Source organism: Pleurodeles waltl, chromosome 7 (assembly GCF_031143425.1).
Source record: "Pleurodeles waltl isolate 20211129_DDA chromosome 7, aPleWal1.hap1.20221129, whole genome shotgun sequence".
In the NCBI taxonomy this organism is placed as follows: Eukaryota; Metazoa; Chordata; class Amphibia; order Caudata; family Salamandridae; genus Pleurodeles; species Pleurodeles waltl.
Genome location: NC_090446.1, coordinates 776,594,529 through 776,616,400, shown reverse-complemented (window position 1 = coordinate 776,616,400; position 21,872 = coordinate 776,594,529). Strand labels below are relative to the sequence as shown.

The 21,872-nt window shown below is 40.4% G+C and overlaps 1 protein-coding gene across 7 annotated transcripts in view; it reads left to right on the top strand.

Annotated features, from left to right (window-relative positions):
• CNOT6 (CCR4-NOT transcription complex subunit 6) overlaps window positions 1-15,854 on the top strand; it is a 264,606-nt gene extending 248,752 nt beyond the window's left edge. For all 7 annotated transcript variants that reach the window (XM_069199286.1, XM_069199289.1, XM_069199285.1 and 4 more), the window contains exon 12: window positions 12,083-15,854. In XM_069199286.1, the coding sequence (XP_069055387.1) occupies window positions 12,083-12,295 (213 nt within the window). In that variant the 3' untranslated portion in view covers window positions 12,296-15,854. The remainder of the gene's footprint in view (window positions 1-12,082) is intronic.
• The last annotated feature ends 6,018 nt before the right edge of the window (window positions 15,855-21,872 follow it).

The window sequence follows — 21,872 nt, the reverse complement described above, 5'->3', positions numbered from 1 at the left end:
GGTCTCAAGAGCAGCGGCTTTTCATCATGTTACCTTGCATGCAGAACCTATTGAGGATGACTTTCTGTTTAATACACTATCCTCCACTCCTAGCCAACACCAGAGCTTACCTATGCTGCCTGGAATGCTAAAACACTTCAAACAGGTGTTTCAGGAGCCTGTGAAGGGCCGGGCCATAACCCCAAGAGTGGAGAAAAAGTACAAGCCACCGCCTACAGACGCTGTGTATATCACGCAGCAATTAACACCGGACTCTGTGGTAGTAGGGGCAGCTCGCAAGAGAGCAAACTCTCTCACCTCGGGAGATGCACCACCGCCAGACAAGGAGAGTCGCAAATTCGACGCTGCAGGGAAAAGGGTTGCAACACAGGCAGCAAACCAATGGCGCATTGTCAACTCACAAGCACTTCTGGCAAGATATGATAGGGCTCATTGGGACGAAATGCAGCACTTCATAGAACACTTACCCAAAGAGTTCCAGAAAAGGGCACAACAAGTGGTGGAGGAAGGACAAAGTATTTCAAATAATCCGATACGGTCAGCAATGGATGCAGCAGATACAGCTGCAAGGACAGTAAATACTGCAGTAACAATAAGGAGACACGCATGGTTGTGTACGTCAGGATTCAAGCCGGAAATACAACAAGCCGTTCTGAATATTCCTTTTAATGGACAGCAGTTGTTTGGGCCGGAGGTGGACACTGCTATCGAAAAACTTAAAGACCCTGATACGGCCAAAGCCATGGGTGCACTCTACTCCCCAAAGAGCAGAGGCACATTTCGCAAAACACAGTTTAGAGTGGGGTTTCGAGGACAAGCTACAGAACCCACAACCTCACAAACAAGGCCCACTTATCAAAGCCAATATCAGCGGGGAAGTTTTCGGGGGCAATATAGAGGGGGACAATTCCAAAAGAATAGAGGAAAGTTCCAAAGCCCCAAAACTCCTCAAAACAAGCAGTGACTTCCAAGTCACAAATCCCCAACACATAACACCTGTGGGGGGGAGACTAAGCAATTTTTACAAACATTGGGAGGAGATAACAACAGACGCTTTGGTACTGGCAATTATCCAGCATGGTTATTGCATAGAATTTCTCAGATTCCCTCCAAATGTCCCACCGAAAACCCACAATATGTCAAAACAACACATGGATCTTATAGGACAAGAGGTCCAGGCATTGCTACAAAAAGGAGCAATAGAATTGGTACCAATTCAACAGAAAGGAACAGGAGTTTACTCTCTGTACTTTCTCATACCCAAAAAGGACAAAACACTGAGACCTATATTAGATCTCAGAACATTAAATACCTACATCAAATCAGACCACTTTCACATGGTGACATTACAAGACGTAATCCCACTGCTCAAACAACAAGACCACATGACAGCACTAGACCTAAAGGATGCATATTTCCATATACCAATACATCCTTCACACAGAAAGTACCTAAAATTTGTATTCCAAGGGGTACATTACCAATTCAAGGTGTTGCCATTCGGAATAACAACTGCGCCAAGAGTTTTTACAAAATGCCTGGCAGTAGTCAGAAGGCAGCAAATACATGTGTTCCCGTACCTAGACGATTGGTTAATCAAAACCAACACACTAGAACGGTGTTCACAACACACAAAGTACGTCATAGAAACACTACACAAACTAGGTTTCTCAATCAACTACACAAAGTCACACCTTCAGCCGTGTCAGACACAGCAATACTTAGGGGCAACAATCGACACAGCAAAAGCAATTGCCACTCCAAGTCCACAAAGAGTACAAGCATTGCCCAATGTAATACAGGACATGTATCCAAACCAAAGAATACAAGTCAAAATAGTAATGAAACTCCTAGGCATGATGTCCTCATGCATAGCCATTGTCCCAAATGCAAGATTGCACATGCGGCCCTTACAACAGTGCCTAGCATTACAATGGTCACTGGCACAGGGTCAACTTCTAGATCTAGTGTTGATAGACCGCCAAACATATACCTCGCTTCAGTGGTGGAACAATATAAATTTAAACCAAGGGCAGCTTTTTCAAGACCCAGTTCCTCAATATGTAATAACTACAGATTCCTCCATGATAGGCTGGGGAGCACACCTCAATCAACACAGCATTCAGGGACAATGGGACTCTCGGCAAAAACAGTTTCACATAAATCACTTAGAACTATTGGCAGTATTTCTAGCATTAAAAGCATTTCAACCAATAATAAGGCACAAACACATTCTTGTCAAAACAGACAACATGACAACGATGTATTACCTAAACAAACAAGGAGGGACACACTCAACACAGTTGTGTCTCCTGACACAGAAAATATGGCATTGGGCGATACACAACCACATTCGCCTAATAGCACAGTTCATTCCAGGGAGTCAGAATCAGTTAGCAGACAGTCTCTCTCGGGATCACCAACTGATCCACGAATGGGAGATTCACCCCCAAGTACTACACACTTACTTCCAAAATTGGGGAACACCATAAATAGACCTGTTTGCAACAAAAGAAAATGCAAAATGCCGACATTTCGCATCCAGGTACCCACAAGATCAGTCTCTGGGCAATGCGTTATGGATGAGTTGGTCAGGGATATTTGCATACACTTTTCCCCCTCTCCCACTCCTTCCATATCTAGTAAACAAGTTGAGTCAAAACAAACTCAAACTCATACTCATAGCACCAACTTGGGAAAGACAACCTTGGTACACAACACTACTAGACCTCTCAGTAGTGCCTCATATCAAACTACCAGACAGACCAGATCTGTTAACTCAACACAATCAACAGATCAGACACCCCAATCCAGCATCGCTGAATCTAGCAATTTGGCTCCTGAAGTCTTAGAGTTCGGACACTTAGACCTTACACAGGAATGTATGGAAGTCATAAAACAAGCTAGAAAACCAACCACTAGACATTGCTATGCAAATAAGTGGAAAAGGTTTGTTTATTATTGCCATAATAATCAAATTCAACCCTTACACGCATCTGCTAAAGACATCGTAAGCTACTTGCTACATTTGCAAAAGTCAAAACTAGCTTTTTCATCCATTTAAGATACATCTTACCGCAATTTCAGCTTACCTGCAAATTACCCACTCAACTTCACTATTTAGTATACCAGTCATAAAAGCCTTTATGGAAGGCCTAAAAAGAATTATACCACCAAGGACACCACCAGTTCCTTCATGGAACCTCAACATAGTCTTAACACGACTCATGGGGCCACCTTTTGAGCCCATGCACTCATGTGAAATGCAATATTTAACATGGAAAGTTGCATTTCTAATTGCCATCACATCTCTAAGAAGAGTAAGTGAAATCCAAGCATTTACCATACAAGAACCATTTATTCAAATACACAAGCATAAAGTAGTTCTACGGACAAATCCAAAAATTTTACCAGAAGTCATATCACCGTTCCACTTGAATCAAACAGTAGAACTACCAGTGTTCTTCCCACAACCAGATTCTGTAGCTGAGAGAGCACTACATACATTAGACCATCAAAAGAGCGTTAATGTACTACATTGACAGAACCAAACCAATTCGGAAAACAAAACAATTATTTTTTGCTTTCCAAAAACCTCATTCAGGAAATCCAATTTCCAAACAAGGCATTGCTAGATGGATAGTTAAATGCATTCAAACCCGTTATCTCAAAGCAAAGCGACAACTGCCTATTACACCAAAGGCACACTCAACTAGAAAGAAGGGTGCTACTATGGCCTTTCTAGGAAACATTCCAATGACTGAGATATGTAAGGCAGCCACATGGTCTACGCCTCATACGTTTACCAAGCACTACTGCGTGGATGTGTTAACAGCACAACATGCCACAGTAGGCCAGGCAGTACTACGAACTTTGTTTCAAACAACTTCAACTCCTACAGGCTGAACCACCGCTTTTGGGGAGATAACTGCTTACTAGTCTATGCAAAGCATGTGTATCTGCAGCTACACATGCCATTGAATGGAAAATGTCACTTACCCAGTGTACATCTGTTCGTGGCATGAGACGCTGCGGATTCACATGCGCCCACCCGCCTCCCCGGGAGCCTGTAGCCGTTTCGAAGTTGATCTTGAACATTTGTAAATTTGTAAATATATCACCTTAAACTACATTATGTACATACATGTTTACTCCATTGCATGGGCACTATTACTGTAATACACAACTCCTACCTCACCCTCTGCGGGGAAAACAATCTAAGATGGAGTCGACGCCCATGCGCAATCGAGCCGAAAGGGGAGGAGTCCCTCTATCTCGTGAATCGAAAAGACTTCTGCGAAAAAAAACAACTTGTAACACTCCGAGCCCAACACTAGATGGCAGAATATGCATAGCATGTGAATCTGCAGCGGAACATGCCACGAACAGATGTACACTGGGTGACATTTTCCATATATATATATATATATATATAATCAGTTGAGGTGAGCAAAGTGTTGGTGTGTAGGAAAGTGCCCTGCAAGCAGGTCCTTGGTGCCAATGGTATTCCCCAAAAACAAGGTAAAATGGTCTAATTGTGTACAGTTGGTACATACTTCAGTACTCCTGTAGGTCCCTAGTAAAATTATATCCCTGGTGCCTAGGGCATGATTACCAAAGAGGGTCCCTAAGGGCGTGCAGCATGTATATGCCACCCTAAGGGACCCCACGCCCCTTACAAATTGCATGCAGGCTGCCACTGAAGGCTGCCTTTCAAGGTGCAAACAATGTGTGAAAATACTACATGGCACACTTGCTTCAAGGAACGAATGGACTAACTCGAAGCTTCCAAGTTCCTCACTAATTAAAAACATTCCTGGTCTGCTGATTGGTCCTTCAGGTGGTTCACTTAATGCATTAGATTCAGTGTCCAGTGGTTGTCGATGGCACCAACAAATTTGCAACTAATCTGTATTTTCTCAGCAAAAGTGTGTTGCCATTTCAATGATTTCATACAGTTCTGATAAAATATTACATTTTCTAATGGTTTGTTACATCAAATTCTTTCTCACGATACACAACATAAACTAAGCCTGTTTTCACATAGGAATCATGAGTTTCCTGTCTTCTTTGACAGCTAGAACAAATATTGTTACATACTCTGAAACATGTTGCTTGCCTTTAATACAATAGAACATTCAACATCACTTCAACCTAGGGTAAAGAATTCAGGTCAGAGGGAACAGCATTGATTTTCCACTTTTGGCGCAAAATGAACCTTTCAGGCCTAGACAAGCTTAAGAGAGCCTGATTACACATTAATGCGATTAATACATTAACAAACCTATTGCGCACCTTACAATTCAAATATGCAAAGTAAATTATTTAATTGCAAACATTATTTATGACATGTTTGAACAATTTTAAACATGCATTTATTTCTGCACACACGTAACTCACATTAGTAAAATTCATGTATTTAATCAATATGATTAATTCATATTCATTTTATACTTCAATTTTAATATTCATGTAATAAAATACTTCTTGCATTATTTTAGGTCAGTAACTCACTCAAATAAAAATGCACAATGTCTTCATGTTAAACGTAATATTAAAATGCCAGTGGTAGCCACAATGTCCAGCATAATTTAAATGTGCACATTTTACATTTCCCCTTTAATTTCTGCAAGTCACTATATGTTAACCTCTATGCCACTAATGTGTTATTAAAATTTGATCTTTCTTTCAAAACTCAAGAGTAAGATAAGCGTGGTGTCTGACCCTGTTTATACTGGTCAAAGTTGTTAGCAGTCAGATTGTTTGACCCCCGCTCTTTAACTTTGCCCCGATTTCCCTTCAGATCTGTATGAAACCTGAGATTCTTGCACTGGGCTTAACTTGGTAACACCCTGCCAAGTTATGTGCAGATTGATTAAAAACACCCAGTGTTATTGGCACTTTTGACTTATATTTTGCCTCTCCTTTTAACTTAACTCCCTTCCGCTGTTGAATCACCACAAAACTTTCTATACCCTCAAGATGACTAAACATCTTAATGTTGAATTCTCAAGGTACACCGCTCAGGTATATGAAATATTTTAGCCACATTAATCAAAGAATGCTAAAGTTAAAGGCAAATGAAAAAACCTTGTCAACTTCCACTAACTTTTTAACCTCATCAAGCCCAGAAAGCTTTTTTCATTTTTATTTTTTTAAACCCCTTGTTTCTCAAAATACTGACCGGATTTACACCAAATCAACCCTTATTATTATAGTTCTACTTTTATGTCACATTTGGTGTATTTCCGTTCCTATGGAAATTAAAATGGCAAAGTCACCCTCTTTATTTCTTCATTTTCACACACCCTCCCATTGACAAATCTGCATGCAACTGTTCATGCCAAACAAAACCTGGAAAAACAAAGAAAGCCTTACCAGTGTAAACTCTGACCTAGCAATAACTATACACTGGTCATATTCAGAGTTTTTATGTAGCTGTATATTTAGAGAAACCCCATAGTCTAAAACGTTGCTGGGGTTCACGCTCAAACATGCAAATCCACTGAGCATCACCAGATAATGTATGTAATGCTCAGGATGCACACCAGAGTGGACACCATGCATGCAATGGAAGAGCTGCAATATCAAATGTGTGAAACGCAAAAAGTTGCTCTCTTATAGTATAATAATGTAAAGAAATCTTAAGGGTGGACCAAAGGAATAACATTTGAGTGGAGATCATCCTGGAATGAATAGAAGGATCTAACACTGTGACACATTGGAAAGAATGGCTGAACATACTGTTAGACCCGGGTGGTCTGTTTTTTTTTTTTTTTTTTTTTTTTTTTTCTTTTCTTTTTTTTTTTTCCTCCCATTGAAAGGACCCAAAAAAACATGGTTCAGCCCCATTGCCCGGACTGTGCCATGGCCTATAATTGCAAAGCTCCTCCAGATGTGACATGATTCTACACTGCACCCAGAAATACAGCCCCTTCTTAGTTGAAGACACCGCAGTGTTGTGCTTTCTAGATTACACTGGTGTATTGCAACAACATAGCTTCTGCTTCATGGCAGTGAACAAAAGAAACTACCCAACAGACTTGAAGTGCATGTTACCTTTTCTGGCTAAACTTATGGGCCTTGGCCAAACGGACAAGTGCACCTTTTTGTGGGTGCATCAGAATCCAGAGACTGAGCTAAAACACTGGCATCAGAGAGCGACCCCAGTGGTCCACCTCCCAGCCCCAGCTGCTGTATGAACAGCAGAAGTACAAGAAAATTCCTGTGAGTGTATACACTGACCGCACTAATGGCAATGGTAAAGAGTGAAGCAGTCTCCGGACTCCAAACTGGCAAAATTTGACTGTTAACACTTATGCATCAGTGTACAAACCCACAGTGGATTCGGCAAAGCCAGGAGATGACCCAGACCACACCTGCCTTGCTATCCAAATGGGATACTGTGACATCCCCTGGAGAAATGTACTGTCTGGTTCTACCCCACAGTATTGAATGCTGCTGTGTACTCTTGATGGAGCCCATTTGTACAGGGATAGACACAACTTGAAATTTGGTGGGCGTGACCAGGAGTAACAACTGAAACAGATGCTCCTTCCTCCCCCATTGCTATTTTTTCTGCTGTAATATTTAACAGAGTCTCTACTAGTCACGTTACCAGTAGCATAACTAATGAAACTGCTTTCAGCAAGTCGAGAGCACAACAAATTATGTTTCTGTATTTTAGTTTAGTCCATAGTTTTGCAAAGTTGTTGGATTGGCTTTAATATGCTTTCTAGATATTGATTTAGATGATCTGTAGCCTGGCCCTACTGGGCATGAACTCCAGTGCACAGCCTGAACCACATCTGACCGTCAGACCTGAGAACAGGTGAGATGCGCTAGTTCATGTTGAGTGGAACAGATGCAGCCATGAACTATGAAAGTATATATAGAAACACCCACCCCCTTCACAAGACACCCCAGAGTAAACTCCTGCCCCTCTCACACTGTGGTGGATTGGGAAACTCAGTGCACTTTCATGAGACCAGCATATAACCTAATTGACTATCTTTATAACTTGAAGCAGAGGTATGGCCACAATATCCAAATGCCACAAAGCCATGACAACCTGCGCTCGTCCAGTAAACTTTTTTTTATCACAAAAACCTGGTCGTCTCCCAAAATGGTGGAAGGTTCAACTACATGTCACTGGCTTCTCATTGTATACCTGCGGTGGCATTGTGTGGGTTAGTCTGAGTTCAGTAGATGCCTGGAAAGTGTTGCATTGACCAAGAGAGACCCTAAGTGATTGTAATGGCTGTTAAATGGGGTGCCAGATGATGTCTTTATATATGCCCCCAGTGCATACCCATTAGGCTTCCTGTACTCAGCAAGGCAGCTGGTGATGGCAGATCATACGTCACAAGCAACTTTAGTGTTTTATCAACTCTGTTCTTCATGGAGGATTTTAGCCAGTGCCTGCTTCCATGTGCACTAAAAATGCGTCTGCGACGGTGGACCAGCTACATATATGATGTGTGAAAAGAAATGCACATAGATGCACATAATGTTTTTATTCCCCCGGTTTGCACACTATGATCAGTAAATTTCAGATGTTTGTGGTCATATTGCGACAACCTACTAACATAGGTTATGGTCCGATAACATTGCATATAAGTATTCTATTTCTCTTGACCCTGTGCTTGGACACAACTTACTGCCATCCTACCATAAAGTCTGTTGATCGAGGTGCTACAGGACGCTGATTTTTGCACCACTGTTGACTAGACAAATGATCAGAATTTCCAGGAGAATGAAGGGGTCAGTAGGTAACTACAATAGTGAATGTGGTACCTTTAGGATGGTGTTAAGAGGTGTACGTATTAAAGAAGTTTGGGGGCATTATTGCAAAATGTGCTCACTCTCACAATCATGTAAATGGCATTTGGAGCAAAGAAGGTAAGATGGTAACACAAATAACCTCCAAAACTATCGGACCCGTTCTCCATTAGGAATGGCCAGGCAACATAATGTAAATGCAAAGCTACATAAATTATGTTTTTCATGAATATTATTCCGATCTCTACACCCCCATATTCTCCCTCAATTGTGTGAGGGAATACCTGTGGGAAGCTGGACTGAAGATCTTATTACATGAACAGGTTGCATTTCATAAATAACTTTGCGTTGTTCTAACCACAACCCATAGTCTGTCGTGAAATACAAGAGGTCATTCGAAGCAAGAACAAGACACCAGGTTCCGACTGATTCTCCTTTGATTCCTATGATGAGTTCACCCCTGCTTATGCCTGTACCTGCTCACCTGCAGCATTTATGCATGTTGGGGCTGTCGTGGCATCTCCCAATTGGAGTAGCTTTCCATATAGGCTGGAACTCAGGACTCCTGTACACCTTCCTTTGATAACCTCTGTTGCCCTGAGTTCTGAAGAAAAGGTCAGGCCTGGGTCAAGTCATCTTAGTGACCACAGACTGGACATCAATGGTATGGCACCCCAAACTTCTGGGCATGACTATTTGTCCTCTGATCAGGCGGCCTCTTCTGGAGGCTATCCTTTTACAGCAGCAGAGCAGGGTTCTGCACTCAAATCTGTGTAATCTACATCTCCATGATTTGAGATTGAGCTGAACACACTTAAGATGACATTCACGACTTTAGTGTTTTCGACTTTCCTCTCAGAGTCTGGTGTCCCTCAACCAGATATGTATATGCCTGCTTTTGGTATAAGTGTATGGCCTTGTGCAATGCTAAACAGACCAATCTACTCCATTCCAAACTTTCCGAAGTTCTTTTTTTGTTGTCTCTCACCCAGCAAGACCTTGCTTTGAGCAGTCTTACAGTTGTTAGACCAGCCATCATTATTTAAATCACCCATTGTGATGGGTTTCCTTCAAGGGTTACAATGTACGTTTCCCCCTTCTCTGTTCATCATGCCACAACGGAAAATAAATTTCGGCACACATTCTTATATGCTACCCAGACAAACTGTTTTAGAGGACTCTAGCCTCCTTTCTTCTGAAGGTAGTGACTCCCTTCTATATTGGTCAGAACATCACCCTTCCAGCGTTCTTTGTTCCACCTCACTCCTCCAAGAAATAGGAGAAACTTCATTGATTGGATCCAAAAAGTGCTGTCTGTTTGTACAGCGATTGTGCTAAAGAAAATCCAGGAAATCTGCTTTTTATCGTGTTCATTGGAGCATATAAAGGCAAGGCTGTCCAGAAAAGTGCACTTTTGCGCTGGATGCATTAGTCTGCTATGCACTGGCAAAAAAAGCAGCCCTCTAAAGCACCACACATGCTACCACTGTGTTCACATGCTGGGTATATATATATTTAAAAAAAAAAAAAAATTTTTATAACATTTGTCAGGCTGCTACATGGGCATCTCTGCATTAGTTCACAAGACAGTTTTTCTTAGATCATCAGGTCCACCGTGAAGGGCAATTTTTCTGCTCAGTCTTTCATGATTTTTTAGTTTGTCGTTTCAGGGACCCACCGTCTAAGAGTTATTGCTTGGATATCTATTCAGAAGGTGACAAATCTCAAATTAGAAGTCTTTATCAGAAGAACAAGTTGCTTACCTTTGGTAACTCTTTCTGGTGGAGACTGTATAACAGCAGATTCCTCGCTGAATGTCCCTAAACTAATCTCTTCATATAAAAAGATCCTAAACTAGTCTCTTCATGTAAAAAGAATATGGACACTGCCTAAAGGCTTGGCTTCGCGTCTCCAAGCACAGAAGTATTAAGAAGTAACTAATGTCTGGTGGCAGCTATGTACGCCTGTGGACCTCTCGTTTGGCACGGACCAACGTTAATGCAAAGCTGCCAGCACCCCCAGCTGGCCCGCAGGAGTACTGCTGAACATTTTATAGATCCAGTCTGACACGTGGGGAGTATTCAGAAGGTAAGGCATCTGCAGTTAATTCTCTAAAGGACAGAGCATCAAAATGACCTCGGAACATTCTCAGCGTGGGTGGCTAAATGTCTCTGTTGTCCAAGACCTCAGATATCGTACATATAAACTTCTGTTACATCCATTGACTCGGAACAGCCAAACCTCTAGTGTGGCTATTTTAGAACTGGGTAATGTTGAGAACTAGAAAAATGTTCAGATTCAAAATATGTTGCAATTGGAAGTAGTCATGCCTTTGACAGTATTCAGCTCTGATAAAAGCAGTGGGGCAAAACATTGCAGGGAGGATCTTAATGTGAATTTTGGCCAAAGGGAGTGAATAAAAACATTGAAGCCCAGAATGCTTTTTGTTGCTAAAGCTATCTGATAGAGACTTCTAGTTGCAGAATCCTTACGTTAGAATATTGCCCCAAGGTGTCAGTCTGGATCTGGAAGGTAAGGAATCTGCAACTAGAATGTCTACCATATAATTTGTTAACAGTAAGTAACTTGTTCATTAATGTCTCTTAAGTGTTTCTATTAATGTTGACAACCTAAAAAGAGTGACAGCTTTTGTGAAGAAAAGAGACTTGCTGAAGATGCAAGCTAGCGTGCTGCAAAAAAGTGCACTCATGCATTTTATTTTTTTGTTTATTAAGGGTTAGAAGTTTCTGTTGAAACTTTAAGTACTTTCCAAAGTGGGTCTGACTTAAACCCCTCAAATAGATATATAAAAAATAATAATCGGTTGTATTGAAGGTAGAGGATTTCTTGGGTCATGATTAGAAACCGCTCACATCTATGGTCTCTGCAAAAAAACGTTTGAAGTATTGTAATGTTATGCCCCTCAACAATAGGATATATGCGGAGGTCGGCATTTTTGGTCTGAAATATTTCCCTATGAGTGCAGCATACGTTTCTCCAGCTGATCTTTGTTTTTGATCTTAAATCTAAAGTGCAAAAACTAATAACACACCATTAAAAAAAGCCGTGTCCATGAGAAAGGATTTCATTAATAGTCTGTTAATATATAAACTGATATTTTAGTGTATTAAAAAATAAGCGTTTTGCTAATTTCTACTTTTTCCGTTTTTTTGGTATCATTTATGGAATTTAAAAAGTGTGCATTAATAAGCATGTGTACTTTTACAGAGAAGCTGTGTGTTTATTAACATGTGTAAAATGTGTATTTCTGTCCTCAACAAATCTTACTCTGTTTTTTTAGGGCATAATAGACTACATTTTCTATTCTAAACCTCAGTTAAACGTGCTCGGGACTCTTGGACCTCTGGACCATCACTGGCTTATAGAGAACAATGTAAGCGGCTGTCCACATCCGCTCATTCCTTCAGATCACTTCTCACTTTTTTCACAACTGGAGCTTTTACTGCCTTACTTGCCCCAGGTGAATGGTGTCCATCTTTCTGGAAGGAGGTAGTAAGGGGCCCTTGTAGGATTTTCTATTGATTTCATACTGTAAAGTTTAAAAACAAATATGAGTGAGAGTTGGCCAACAGGGATTATTTTTGTTTATTTAAACTTAATATTAAATCTCAATGTTTGATACAAACAAAAAATGACAGCCTGGTGCTTTCAAGAATTCTACATCCCAATATATTTCATGTACTGTTGCTGATGGGGTGTTTTGCTCTTACGCTAAATTTGTAAGGACGTTCATACAGTTTCTTCAGTCTGGTGCAATATTTCATGCCTTGAAATTGAGAATTGGTATACAGTATTCTCTTTGCACAGAAATCAGTCACTCATTTTATAGGCCAGTTATAGCATTTAGATCATTCTTCTGTTGTTCATCCCCACTTTTTACAGATTTATTTGTACAAAATAGATTTTGAATTTAGAATTGGATTGTATAGGCAGAACTTGATTTATGAGATTTTTGTACTGTAAAAAAAATCTGATTTCGGAAATGTGATTGTATTGTAAAGCTACAGTTTTATCCTTCATGTGCTTAACATGGTTAGCTTGTGAAAGATGCTGCACCAGGTTTTTTTTTTACTGCTGATGACTTGCACTGTTAAGTTGGCCTTTCTTGTTTTGTTTTAAATTGAGAACTTTGCTTTTTAAATACCACATGATTGGACCATAAAGTATTACTTTTCACTGAAATCAAATTTACGACATCAAGACACAAAAGCTAAAATATATCCTACAAAAGTATATGAAACCACAAATGTAAATGATGTGGGCATTATGAGCTTCGTTTTCCAGTTGTAAAATTATGACTATTTTCGTCTTAATCACTTTTAAAAAATGCTTGCAACATTTTCACTGTGCCTGCTTTTACTTTTTGTTTCTAATGTGCACTGCCTTTGCATGCAGAAAAGACCTGTGCAGCTTCTTATTTTAAAAACACTGTTAACCTTTGTGAATTTTATGAAGATATTTTGTATAAAGCTTAAGGGTCTGTTTCCTTTGTGGAGCACTGAATATCTTATTTTGGACCAGTTTTGGAAATATGGGTGCAAAATTTCTAGCTCAATGTACCTGAGCACTGCTTTTTGTGCCATCGCTTGCTGAGTGAAAATACTATCATGTAACTGAAAAGATTTGACTCGTTATGTCTTGAGGTGTGGTGGGGGGTGTGGTAAACATCATTCCTTGAGGAATTGTTACTTTGTTATGAAGCCTTGTAAATTGTAAAATGTATTTTCAGTTCATGGTCCCCAAGACATTTGTTCAGATCTTTTTAAAGTGACCAGGTCATATTTTAATGTGTCAAGCTACAGTTAATTCACTATAGATCATTGTGCCATTGCTTTGTAATTCCAAAGCTCAGAGTAAATACTCTATATAGTAGGTTCATTCTTTTTTTGTATTCGTCATTCTGAAGCAGTCAGTTTTATCACCACATTCAGATATGAATGGACTTTTTTGGGACTTTTTCATGTGGTCTTTAGTTTCATCTGCAGGCAGATAAGTAATATGGATTGTATGAAAATACTGAGAATTTACATTTTTCTGAATGTCAGAACTGTTTAGACCTATTTGGAACACTGAGCAGGCTGCTGTAAACAACTAGTTTTACAAGAACAGCTTACAGTGCCTAAGTGTGTTTGATACAATTACCTTCTCCATAGAAAACAAACTATTAAATATGTTTTGCACACGATTTGCATTTTAAGTTTTCATGAAAAATATCTTGATCGTGAATATTTGTCTGGGACCTGTACTTCTTCTTTATTTGTTCAGTTTTGTTGTGCAAATACCAAAATTGTCCAATTTTATTCCATGCATTAAAATGCTGGTACTAGTGTTGTTGATTCAATGCATAGTTTATTTTGTAAAGTGTGAATAAAAGGTGTTGACTTTTCCTTAGCATTGTCTTGCTATTGTGCATCATGACAATTTACCAGTAATGTTTAGCCAAGTTGGCTTATCAACTGGAATAAACTCTTTCTGGGTGGTCTTTATTATATAAATATGAATCCAGAAATATTGTTAGACAAGAAGAGCGCTACATCAGATACTTATTCTTCGAAGCAGAGGGGACATCAAAGGTACATTGCATTTTTCATCTCTAAAGGTTTGAGCTTTACGTTTGTTTTCTAATTGTCTTGCATTTCAAGTAAATGGCTGTAATGCATGATCTTTGTCATCAAAACATAGTGATACTAGCCTTGTCCTTTGGAGATGATGCTCCATAATGGCCAGTTGCATTTTGGCACCAATTTGGAAGATTATAACCATTAAAAACAGACATGTTGACAGGAATGTTGCAAGATATAGACCATAGAGATGGATGAACTCCCAAACAAGAGGCAATCATTTCACAATATAGTGCATTTCTTGTATAGTACTGAACTAACCAAGTCACAACTTTGAATGTTAAAAGGCAAAATTGCAATAAACCCTTTTATTAACTGATATTCTTACTTTCAATTATGTATATTGGATAGTTACATGATACCTGTGGATTATTTTCTTTAGTAAAGTAAATGTGCATTGTTGAGACTGTGTTTCTGCGATTGTTCAATTATAGCATTTCAGGTTTTTTAGCTCATTTGGTGGTGGCAGAGTGGTTCTCTGTTGCCCTATTAATATAAAGAACAGTGACTTCCTTCTAGGAAGTCTCTTAAGTTTGAATAAAGCTGGCTCATAAATTGCGATGAGCAGGTTCCACCTGCAGAGTATATTAGATATCAGGGATAGCTGAAATTAGTGCATACCACATACTAGCGTATTGTCCTCATGAAACATTTATTAAAATAACAATGCAATACAAACATTGTAATACTTATGCACCTGTGACAAATATCTTGTTAAAATGGCAATGTAAATGTATTGAAAGTACTGATTAGCGTTTGTTGAATCTAAAATGCAGTCTGATATTGTCGGTGTACAATTAATTTACTTTTAACCTGGCTGACGTTTGCTAGAGCCTCTGAAAAATACGTTGATTTGAAATACCAAACACATAAGAGAAACTCTTCAGTGAATACTAAAAATAAGTTGACATGTTTCCCATTTTACATTCCACAGATCTATTTAAACGTTAAAGCAGTTTAGCTGCACCAAATTAACTATTTATTCTCCAGCTTATGACAGTATTTATTTCATAGCTCTTCTTTTTCCTTTTAAGTTGTGATATTACAAAGCACATGTGATGGTTGTCTTGTTATGTTCTTGTCATGTCTGATTAGTATATTGTTTTATTCACACTATTTTGTAAATTGTGAATGCACTGGACTAACTCTTGTTTACCATTCATGTACAAATACCAGCACATTATCTGCACTAAGCTCAAAGATTGTTCATTTATCTACCGGCAGCTCTTTATTAGTTCAAAAAGATAAATGAGAACCTGAATTCAGTGAGATGGTAAACAAGGGCTTTTGCTGTTTCTTTTAGTGAAACTTTCTTCGTACAATTTTAACTTGCTAGTAAACTGTTTATATACAGGGTCTGTTTTTTTTTTTTTCTTTACTAATGTATTTTCCTACTTGTAGCTGACCAATAAATTATCTGTTTGAAACTTACTTGGATGCATTTTTGTGTTCAACTAGTTTGTTTTTATTAACTCTTTATTTTCCACTGGGTGTGTGTTTTAGATTTATAGCTCTAACATAATTTCTTAATAGCTTTCCAAAATATTGTGTCATGTCATCAACGTGAACTTTGACATCAGAAAGTGACATTAGTTTTGCAGCATGCATTCTTTTCTGGGTTCACATGCTGTGCATCATTCTGCCATCTAGTGGCTGGGTCAGGGATAGTTTTTGGCCGCCTTTTGGGGTATGTTAATCCCCTGTGTGCCGTTAAATGGCGCCCCAGATGTACCCATCTTCAGATTCTTTTATCCGCTATTGGGTCTGGCAGCAACAGAGGAGCTCCGAAGCTTTTTAAAGAAAGTTTGAACATTTAACAGAAATACATCAGTTTGCGGAACAGTGCAAAAGAGAAGACGACAAGAGATAAAGGGGATTCTTCACTCTCTCCGACGGGGGACCTCTCAGGAAAAAGCCAGGTGGCCAGGGAATGAGGCAAGGTAGGGGTCATGGAAAAAAGCCCCCTTCATTTCTGCTCAAATTGCCACCACAATTATGTGCAGCAAGACCCCCCCCACCCACAAATCATGAGGTCTGCAGCCTCTGTTTGCTGAAAGACAACCAGGATGAGAACTGCAAGGCATAGACTTGGAATATCATGTCCAGCAGCCAAAAGCCACAGATAATGCTTAAAGCTCTTGGACTGTCCAGCAACGACAACTAGAACATTGAGGAGCCAGAGACAGCCCCAAGGAGGGTCAGTAGTCAAAATTCTAGAGACAGACGCTGAAAAGAAGCAAGAGGAGAAGAAATTGGCAAAGGACACCGAAAGAAAATCATATAACTTAATCAAACCACAGAGCTTAAAACCTCTGACAAATAAAACTACATAAGGCAGCCTTGGTGTTGAAGAAAACGATGACTGAAGGTCAGCCACAAGCAAAGGAAGCCCATAGGTCCAGCCATGGAATACTGATGCTGGCAAAATGCTGAAAACCTAGAAAACTCAATCATTTCTCGGGACTGCGAGGGGAGGGGGGGAAGCCTTCTGAGACTGATCCATTGGTGCCAAAAAAGGCCATTGCTGACGCTAGACAAAGAAATGGCACAAGAGGTGGAAAGGAAGAAGCATAGATTAGAGGCAGGAATGGTGTTGCTTTTTCAACAAATGGAGTTTGACAACTCCTTAAGGGAATTTCTAATTCCCAGTAAACCTTCGACGCTGAACAGATGGAAAAGATGGAAGCTTCCCCAGAAGCTCCAGCGACCCCGGAACCCCATAAAGAGAAAGTCGAAGAGGAGTTCTACAAGTCCAGGGAGGAAGAAGGGGTGGGAGGTTTCAACAAGGATTCATGGAGCAACCTCGACACAATCTCCCAAAGAAAAAGTCGACCAGTACCCCTTGAGGCCATCACCGCCAGATGACCTCACAATGTATAACAACCTGGTCAAAAGGGCTGCAGACACACATGCAGTGCAGTTAGAGGAGTAGAAAGGAGATTCCTGCTTCTACTGAAGGCATTAGTGCTTGCCAAGTAGGGTAACCTCTGCCTCCCAATGCTTCCCAGCATATTGGATCAAGGCAACCCCCCTACCCCAAAGGAAAAAGAAAGATAAGCCCTTGACAAAAATCCTTAAGTACGTTCAGGGGAATGCACCAGCAAACTCCATCATTGTTGCTACTGCAGGAAATTGAAGCAATGCTCACACCTCGAGAGGGCCTCCATGAGAAGGGGAAAGTAAGAGGCTTGACATGGTGGGAGGAAAGATGGGTAGGGAAGCTGTAACACAGTGGCAAATTGCAAATTCTAGTGCACTGCTGAACAGATATGGTCACCAGCAATGGGACTAAATCTAATCCCTCATGCAAAAGCTACCTGAAGAAGACAAAACATAGTCAAGGCAATAATACAAGAAGGCAGAAACGGCACCAGCACATGCCTGAAGTTGACTTTGGGTACAGCAGATGCTGGCAGATGTGCATTGGCACAGCGCTGATTAGACATACCTGACTGAGACTATCTGGGTTCAAGCAGAAGGTACAAGCCTCTATCATCAACAAGCCCTTTACATGCATTGCACTATCCAGCCAGGTGATTGATGAGTCTTTACTGCAAATAAAGCAGGGCAATGAAACATTTAAGTGGATTCGAGCCTTACAGTACAAGGCTCATTCAGAAGGGATGGAAGCACACCCTGAGAACCCACAGGCAGAGCACCTTTCCCATCGGGTCAGCGGCAGCAACAAACAAGCCAGTTCACAGCAAGACAAACAGCAGACCATATATCAACAGTGGCAGCACCCTGCAAGGCAGTCCTTTTGTGGAAGGGGAAGAGGGCAGACTTCCCATGGTGGAGGAGCCACAAGCAAGTGACTTAACACACAAAACAGGCCCACACAAAACCCCAGAGTGAGGTTGAATAGGGAATTACCATGTCATTGGGGAAGAACTCACCACAGAGAGTTGAATTTTAAACGTGATACGTCCCGGATACTGTATAGAGCTACAAAAAAAAAAAATAGACCATTTGCCCCAAAACCAAAAAGAGATCAAGAGGTAGAGTGTGTACAGCCAAGGAAAGAGGTCAAAGATCTTTTACAGAAGCAAGCGATAGAGAAGGTACCAGTAAGGGAATAAGACAAGGTGAACTACTCACCTTACTTCCTGGTTACCAAACAAGACCTCACCCTAAGACCAATTCTGGAATTTGTTTATGAATCTCAGGTTCTTAAATAAATTCATCCGCACACAACATTTCAAAATAACAACACTTCGGAGAGTAACCCCACTCCTACAAAAAGGGGGGACTGTATGGCAACATTAGATCTGAAGGAAGCCTACCTACACATGAAAAAAAGCATTCAAAGGGTACATACGAATTCTATGCAAGAGAGTACACTATTGGTTCAGAGTCTTACAGTTCAGCATAAAGTCAGCACCAATGATCCTTACAAAACGTCTTGCAGCAGTTGCCTCCTTCCCGAAAAGGAATCCATGTATACTCATACCTAGGCGACTGGCTTGCAAAGGTGATAGCAAAGCAAAAATTCCTATGGGAGGCATCGAAACAGAGACCACAACTTTAGAATGCCTGGGGAGATAGATATATAAATCTATCACAAAAGGTTGTCACTACCACCAGAACAGGAAAAGGTATTCCTGGAGGCAACCATCAACTCTAAGACTGCACTAGCATACCTGATCCAGAGGAGGGTAAAAACGATGGCAGGTCAAGCTCACACATACCAGAGGGGTCAGTCTGACAGTGAGGACAGTCATGAAGCTAATAGGCATGATGGCATCATGCATTCCACTCATAACACATGCAGGACTGCACATGTGCCCCTTCCAGGAATGGTTATGCAACAGTTGGTCACAGACCACCAGGAGTAGTGAGGATCTAGTGTTTGTAACAGAAAAAATACAAATGGAAATACAATGGTGGACATCAAAGAACGTAACCTTAAATAGGCACCAACTACCAAAGTGACCATTTTAACAGATGCATCCCACAAGCGGTGGGGAGCACACATGAGTAACCCGAAGGTAGTACATGGACAACGGAACAATACAGATGCGGTGAAACACACATCAGAGTCCTGGAAATAAAGACACTGTTCATAGGTCTGAAGGCTTTTCAGGCACACATAACGGGAAATACTGTACTGATTCAAACAGACAATACAGCAACTGTTTTACCTGAACAAACCGGGAGGCACAAAATCATTCACCGTGAGCAAACTATCCCAGGAAGTATGGCAGTGGGTGATAAGCAAGGAGGATCAACCTGCAAACTGTCCACCTATCGAGGAAAGAAAACACTGAGGTGGACAGACTAGCAGGCAAGAATGTAGCTCCCACAAATGGGAACTAAAACAATAAACACTGGGGAAGATCTTCATGGCTTGTGACAATCCAACAATTGATCTGTTCGCAAAAGCAGAGAACAAAAAAATGCCCACACTTCACCTCCAGGTTTCAAAACCACCAGTCTGAAGGGAATGCCCTGTCACTAAAATGGCTAGGGAAATTTGATTTTGCCTTTCCAATTATTCCCTTTAAACCCAAGGTGCTGGAGAAAGCCAGACAGTTAGGGACAAACCTCACCGTCCCACAATGGTCCAGACAGACCTGGTACTCTAACTTTATAGAGATGTCCAGGGGGACACATTGTCAAGATCAAAATGGAAACAGAACCTCCTTACAATACAAGAGGGGAAGATGTATCACCCGGAGCCAACAACACTCAACCTATTAGCCTGGTACCTGAATACATAGAGTTTGGACACCTGCAGCTACTGCCTAAAAAACCATGGAAATACTAATGGAAGAAAGGAAGCCTACCACAATATGACGCTGTGCAGCAAAGTGAAGAATATATCTCCACTGGTCCACTAGAAACAAAACAATGGAAACAAACAAAACAGAAACCTGTATTAACATACCTCCCTCACCTGTTGGATAGCAGAATAACCTATTCAACGCTAAAAGTACATCTGGCAGCCACAACAAGGGCACTTCATGTAACTGCTTCTTCACCTCACCAGTGGTGACAAGGTTCTTAGAGGGTTCAGAGGGATGTGTACCCTTTAAGTTCCAGCTCTAAACACAGTGGCAACACAATTGATGACAAAACCTTTGAGCCTATGCACAAGGCAGATCTCCGATCAATTGCACTAAAACAGCATTCCTTACTGCAGTCACCTCAATAAAGAGTGAGTGAACTACAAGCATTAACAATACCGGAACCATACATACAAATGCACATGGACAAAGTGGTTCTTAGAACAAGCCCACAGTTCTTATACAAAATAGTGAGCAATTTCACGTCAATCAAAGCATACAACTAACGGTATTCTTCAAAGACCGACAAACACAGATGGAAAGAACCCTAAACACCTTGGATGTAAGGGGATTTGCTAGGGAAACCAGTTGATCATCCTGTATGCAAAATCAACCAAGGACTCTCCAGTAACAAAGAGAGCATACGCATGCTGGATTGTGAAAACAGTACAGACTTTCTATTCAGGCACAGGGAAGACACTACCTGCATGCTGAAAAGCTCACTCAACAAGAAAGGAGGGCGCAACTCTAGCATTCCTAGCAATGTGCCCACTGGCGCAACATGGCCTTGTCGCACACATTTGTGAAACATTACTGAGTGAACATTCAAATGAACAAGGAAGTGCAGGTGGGACAAAAGTACTGAAGCACTTGTTTACAAATGCTTCATCATAACATCCCAACCAACCCAAATATGGGGAGACTGCTACATAATGTAATGCACAACATGTGAATCCAAAAAGAGATTCATGTTCCAGAACAAATGGTTACTTACCAGAAGTAGTTTTGCAGCTTGAAGAGTTTTCTGGATTCACATTTATCCCACTCACCTTCCCAGAAATGGCAAATAAAATAGTCAGGTGGGAACAAAAGAGAATAAAACAACAAAAGAAAATGATTCCAAGCCAGAAAAAAGAATCTGAAGATGGGGACTACACACAGGAACATCTGGGGAACTGTCTGATGACATACAGGGGATGGACATACCACCAAATGGTGCTCAACTACACACACAATTAAAAATAATAATAATAAAAACAATTTAGAAAAATGATTCCGGCCATTGACTTCTAAGGACCCCCACTGAATCACTACTGGAAGCCGGGGACCCCCAAACAATTTGTACGATTTTAAATTTCAGACATTAAAACAGTAATTTGCACACAAAAATACACAAACAAATACACACCAAAGAAGTACTCAAATTATTAAAGATATAATTATTTTTATATTAAAAGTATGCAAAAATTTAAAAATGTTAATGGAAAGGTTGGCACTGCATCGCGGCGACTAACTTTTTAATATTTGGTTTTATTTAGGAAAGTTGAATCCTCAAGTCAGATCATACATTTCCCAAGCTATTTCTGTTTTTTTACGTATATCCGAAAGCTTTTTCACATAAATATGTGGTGGTGAAAGGAAGTAAAACCATGAGGGCCTCTTA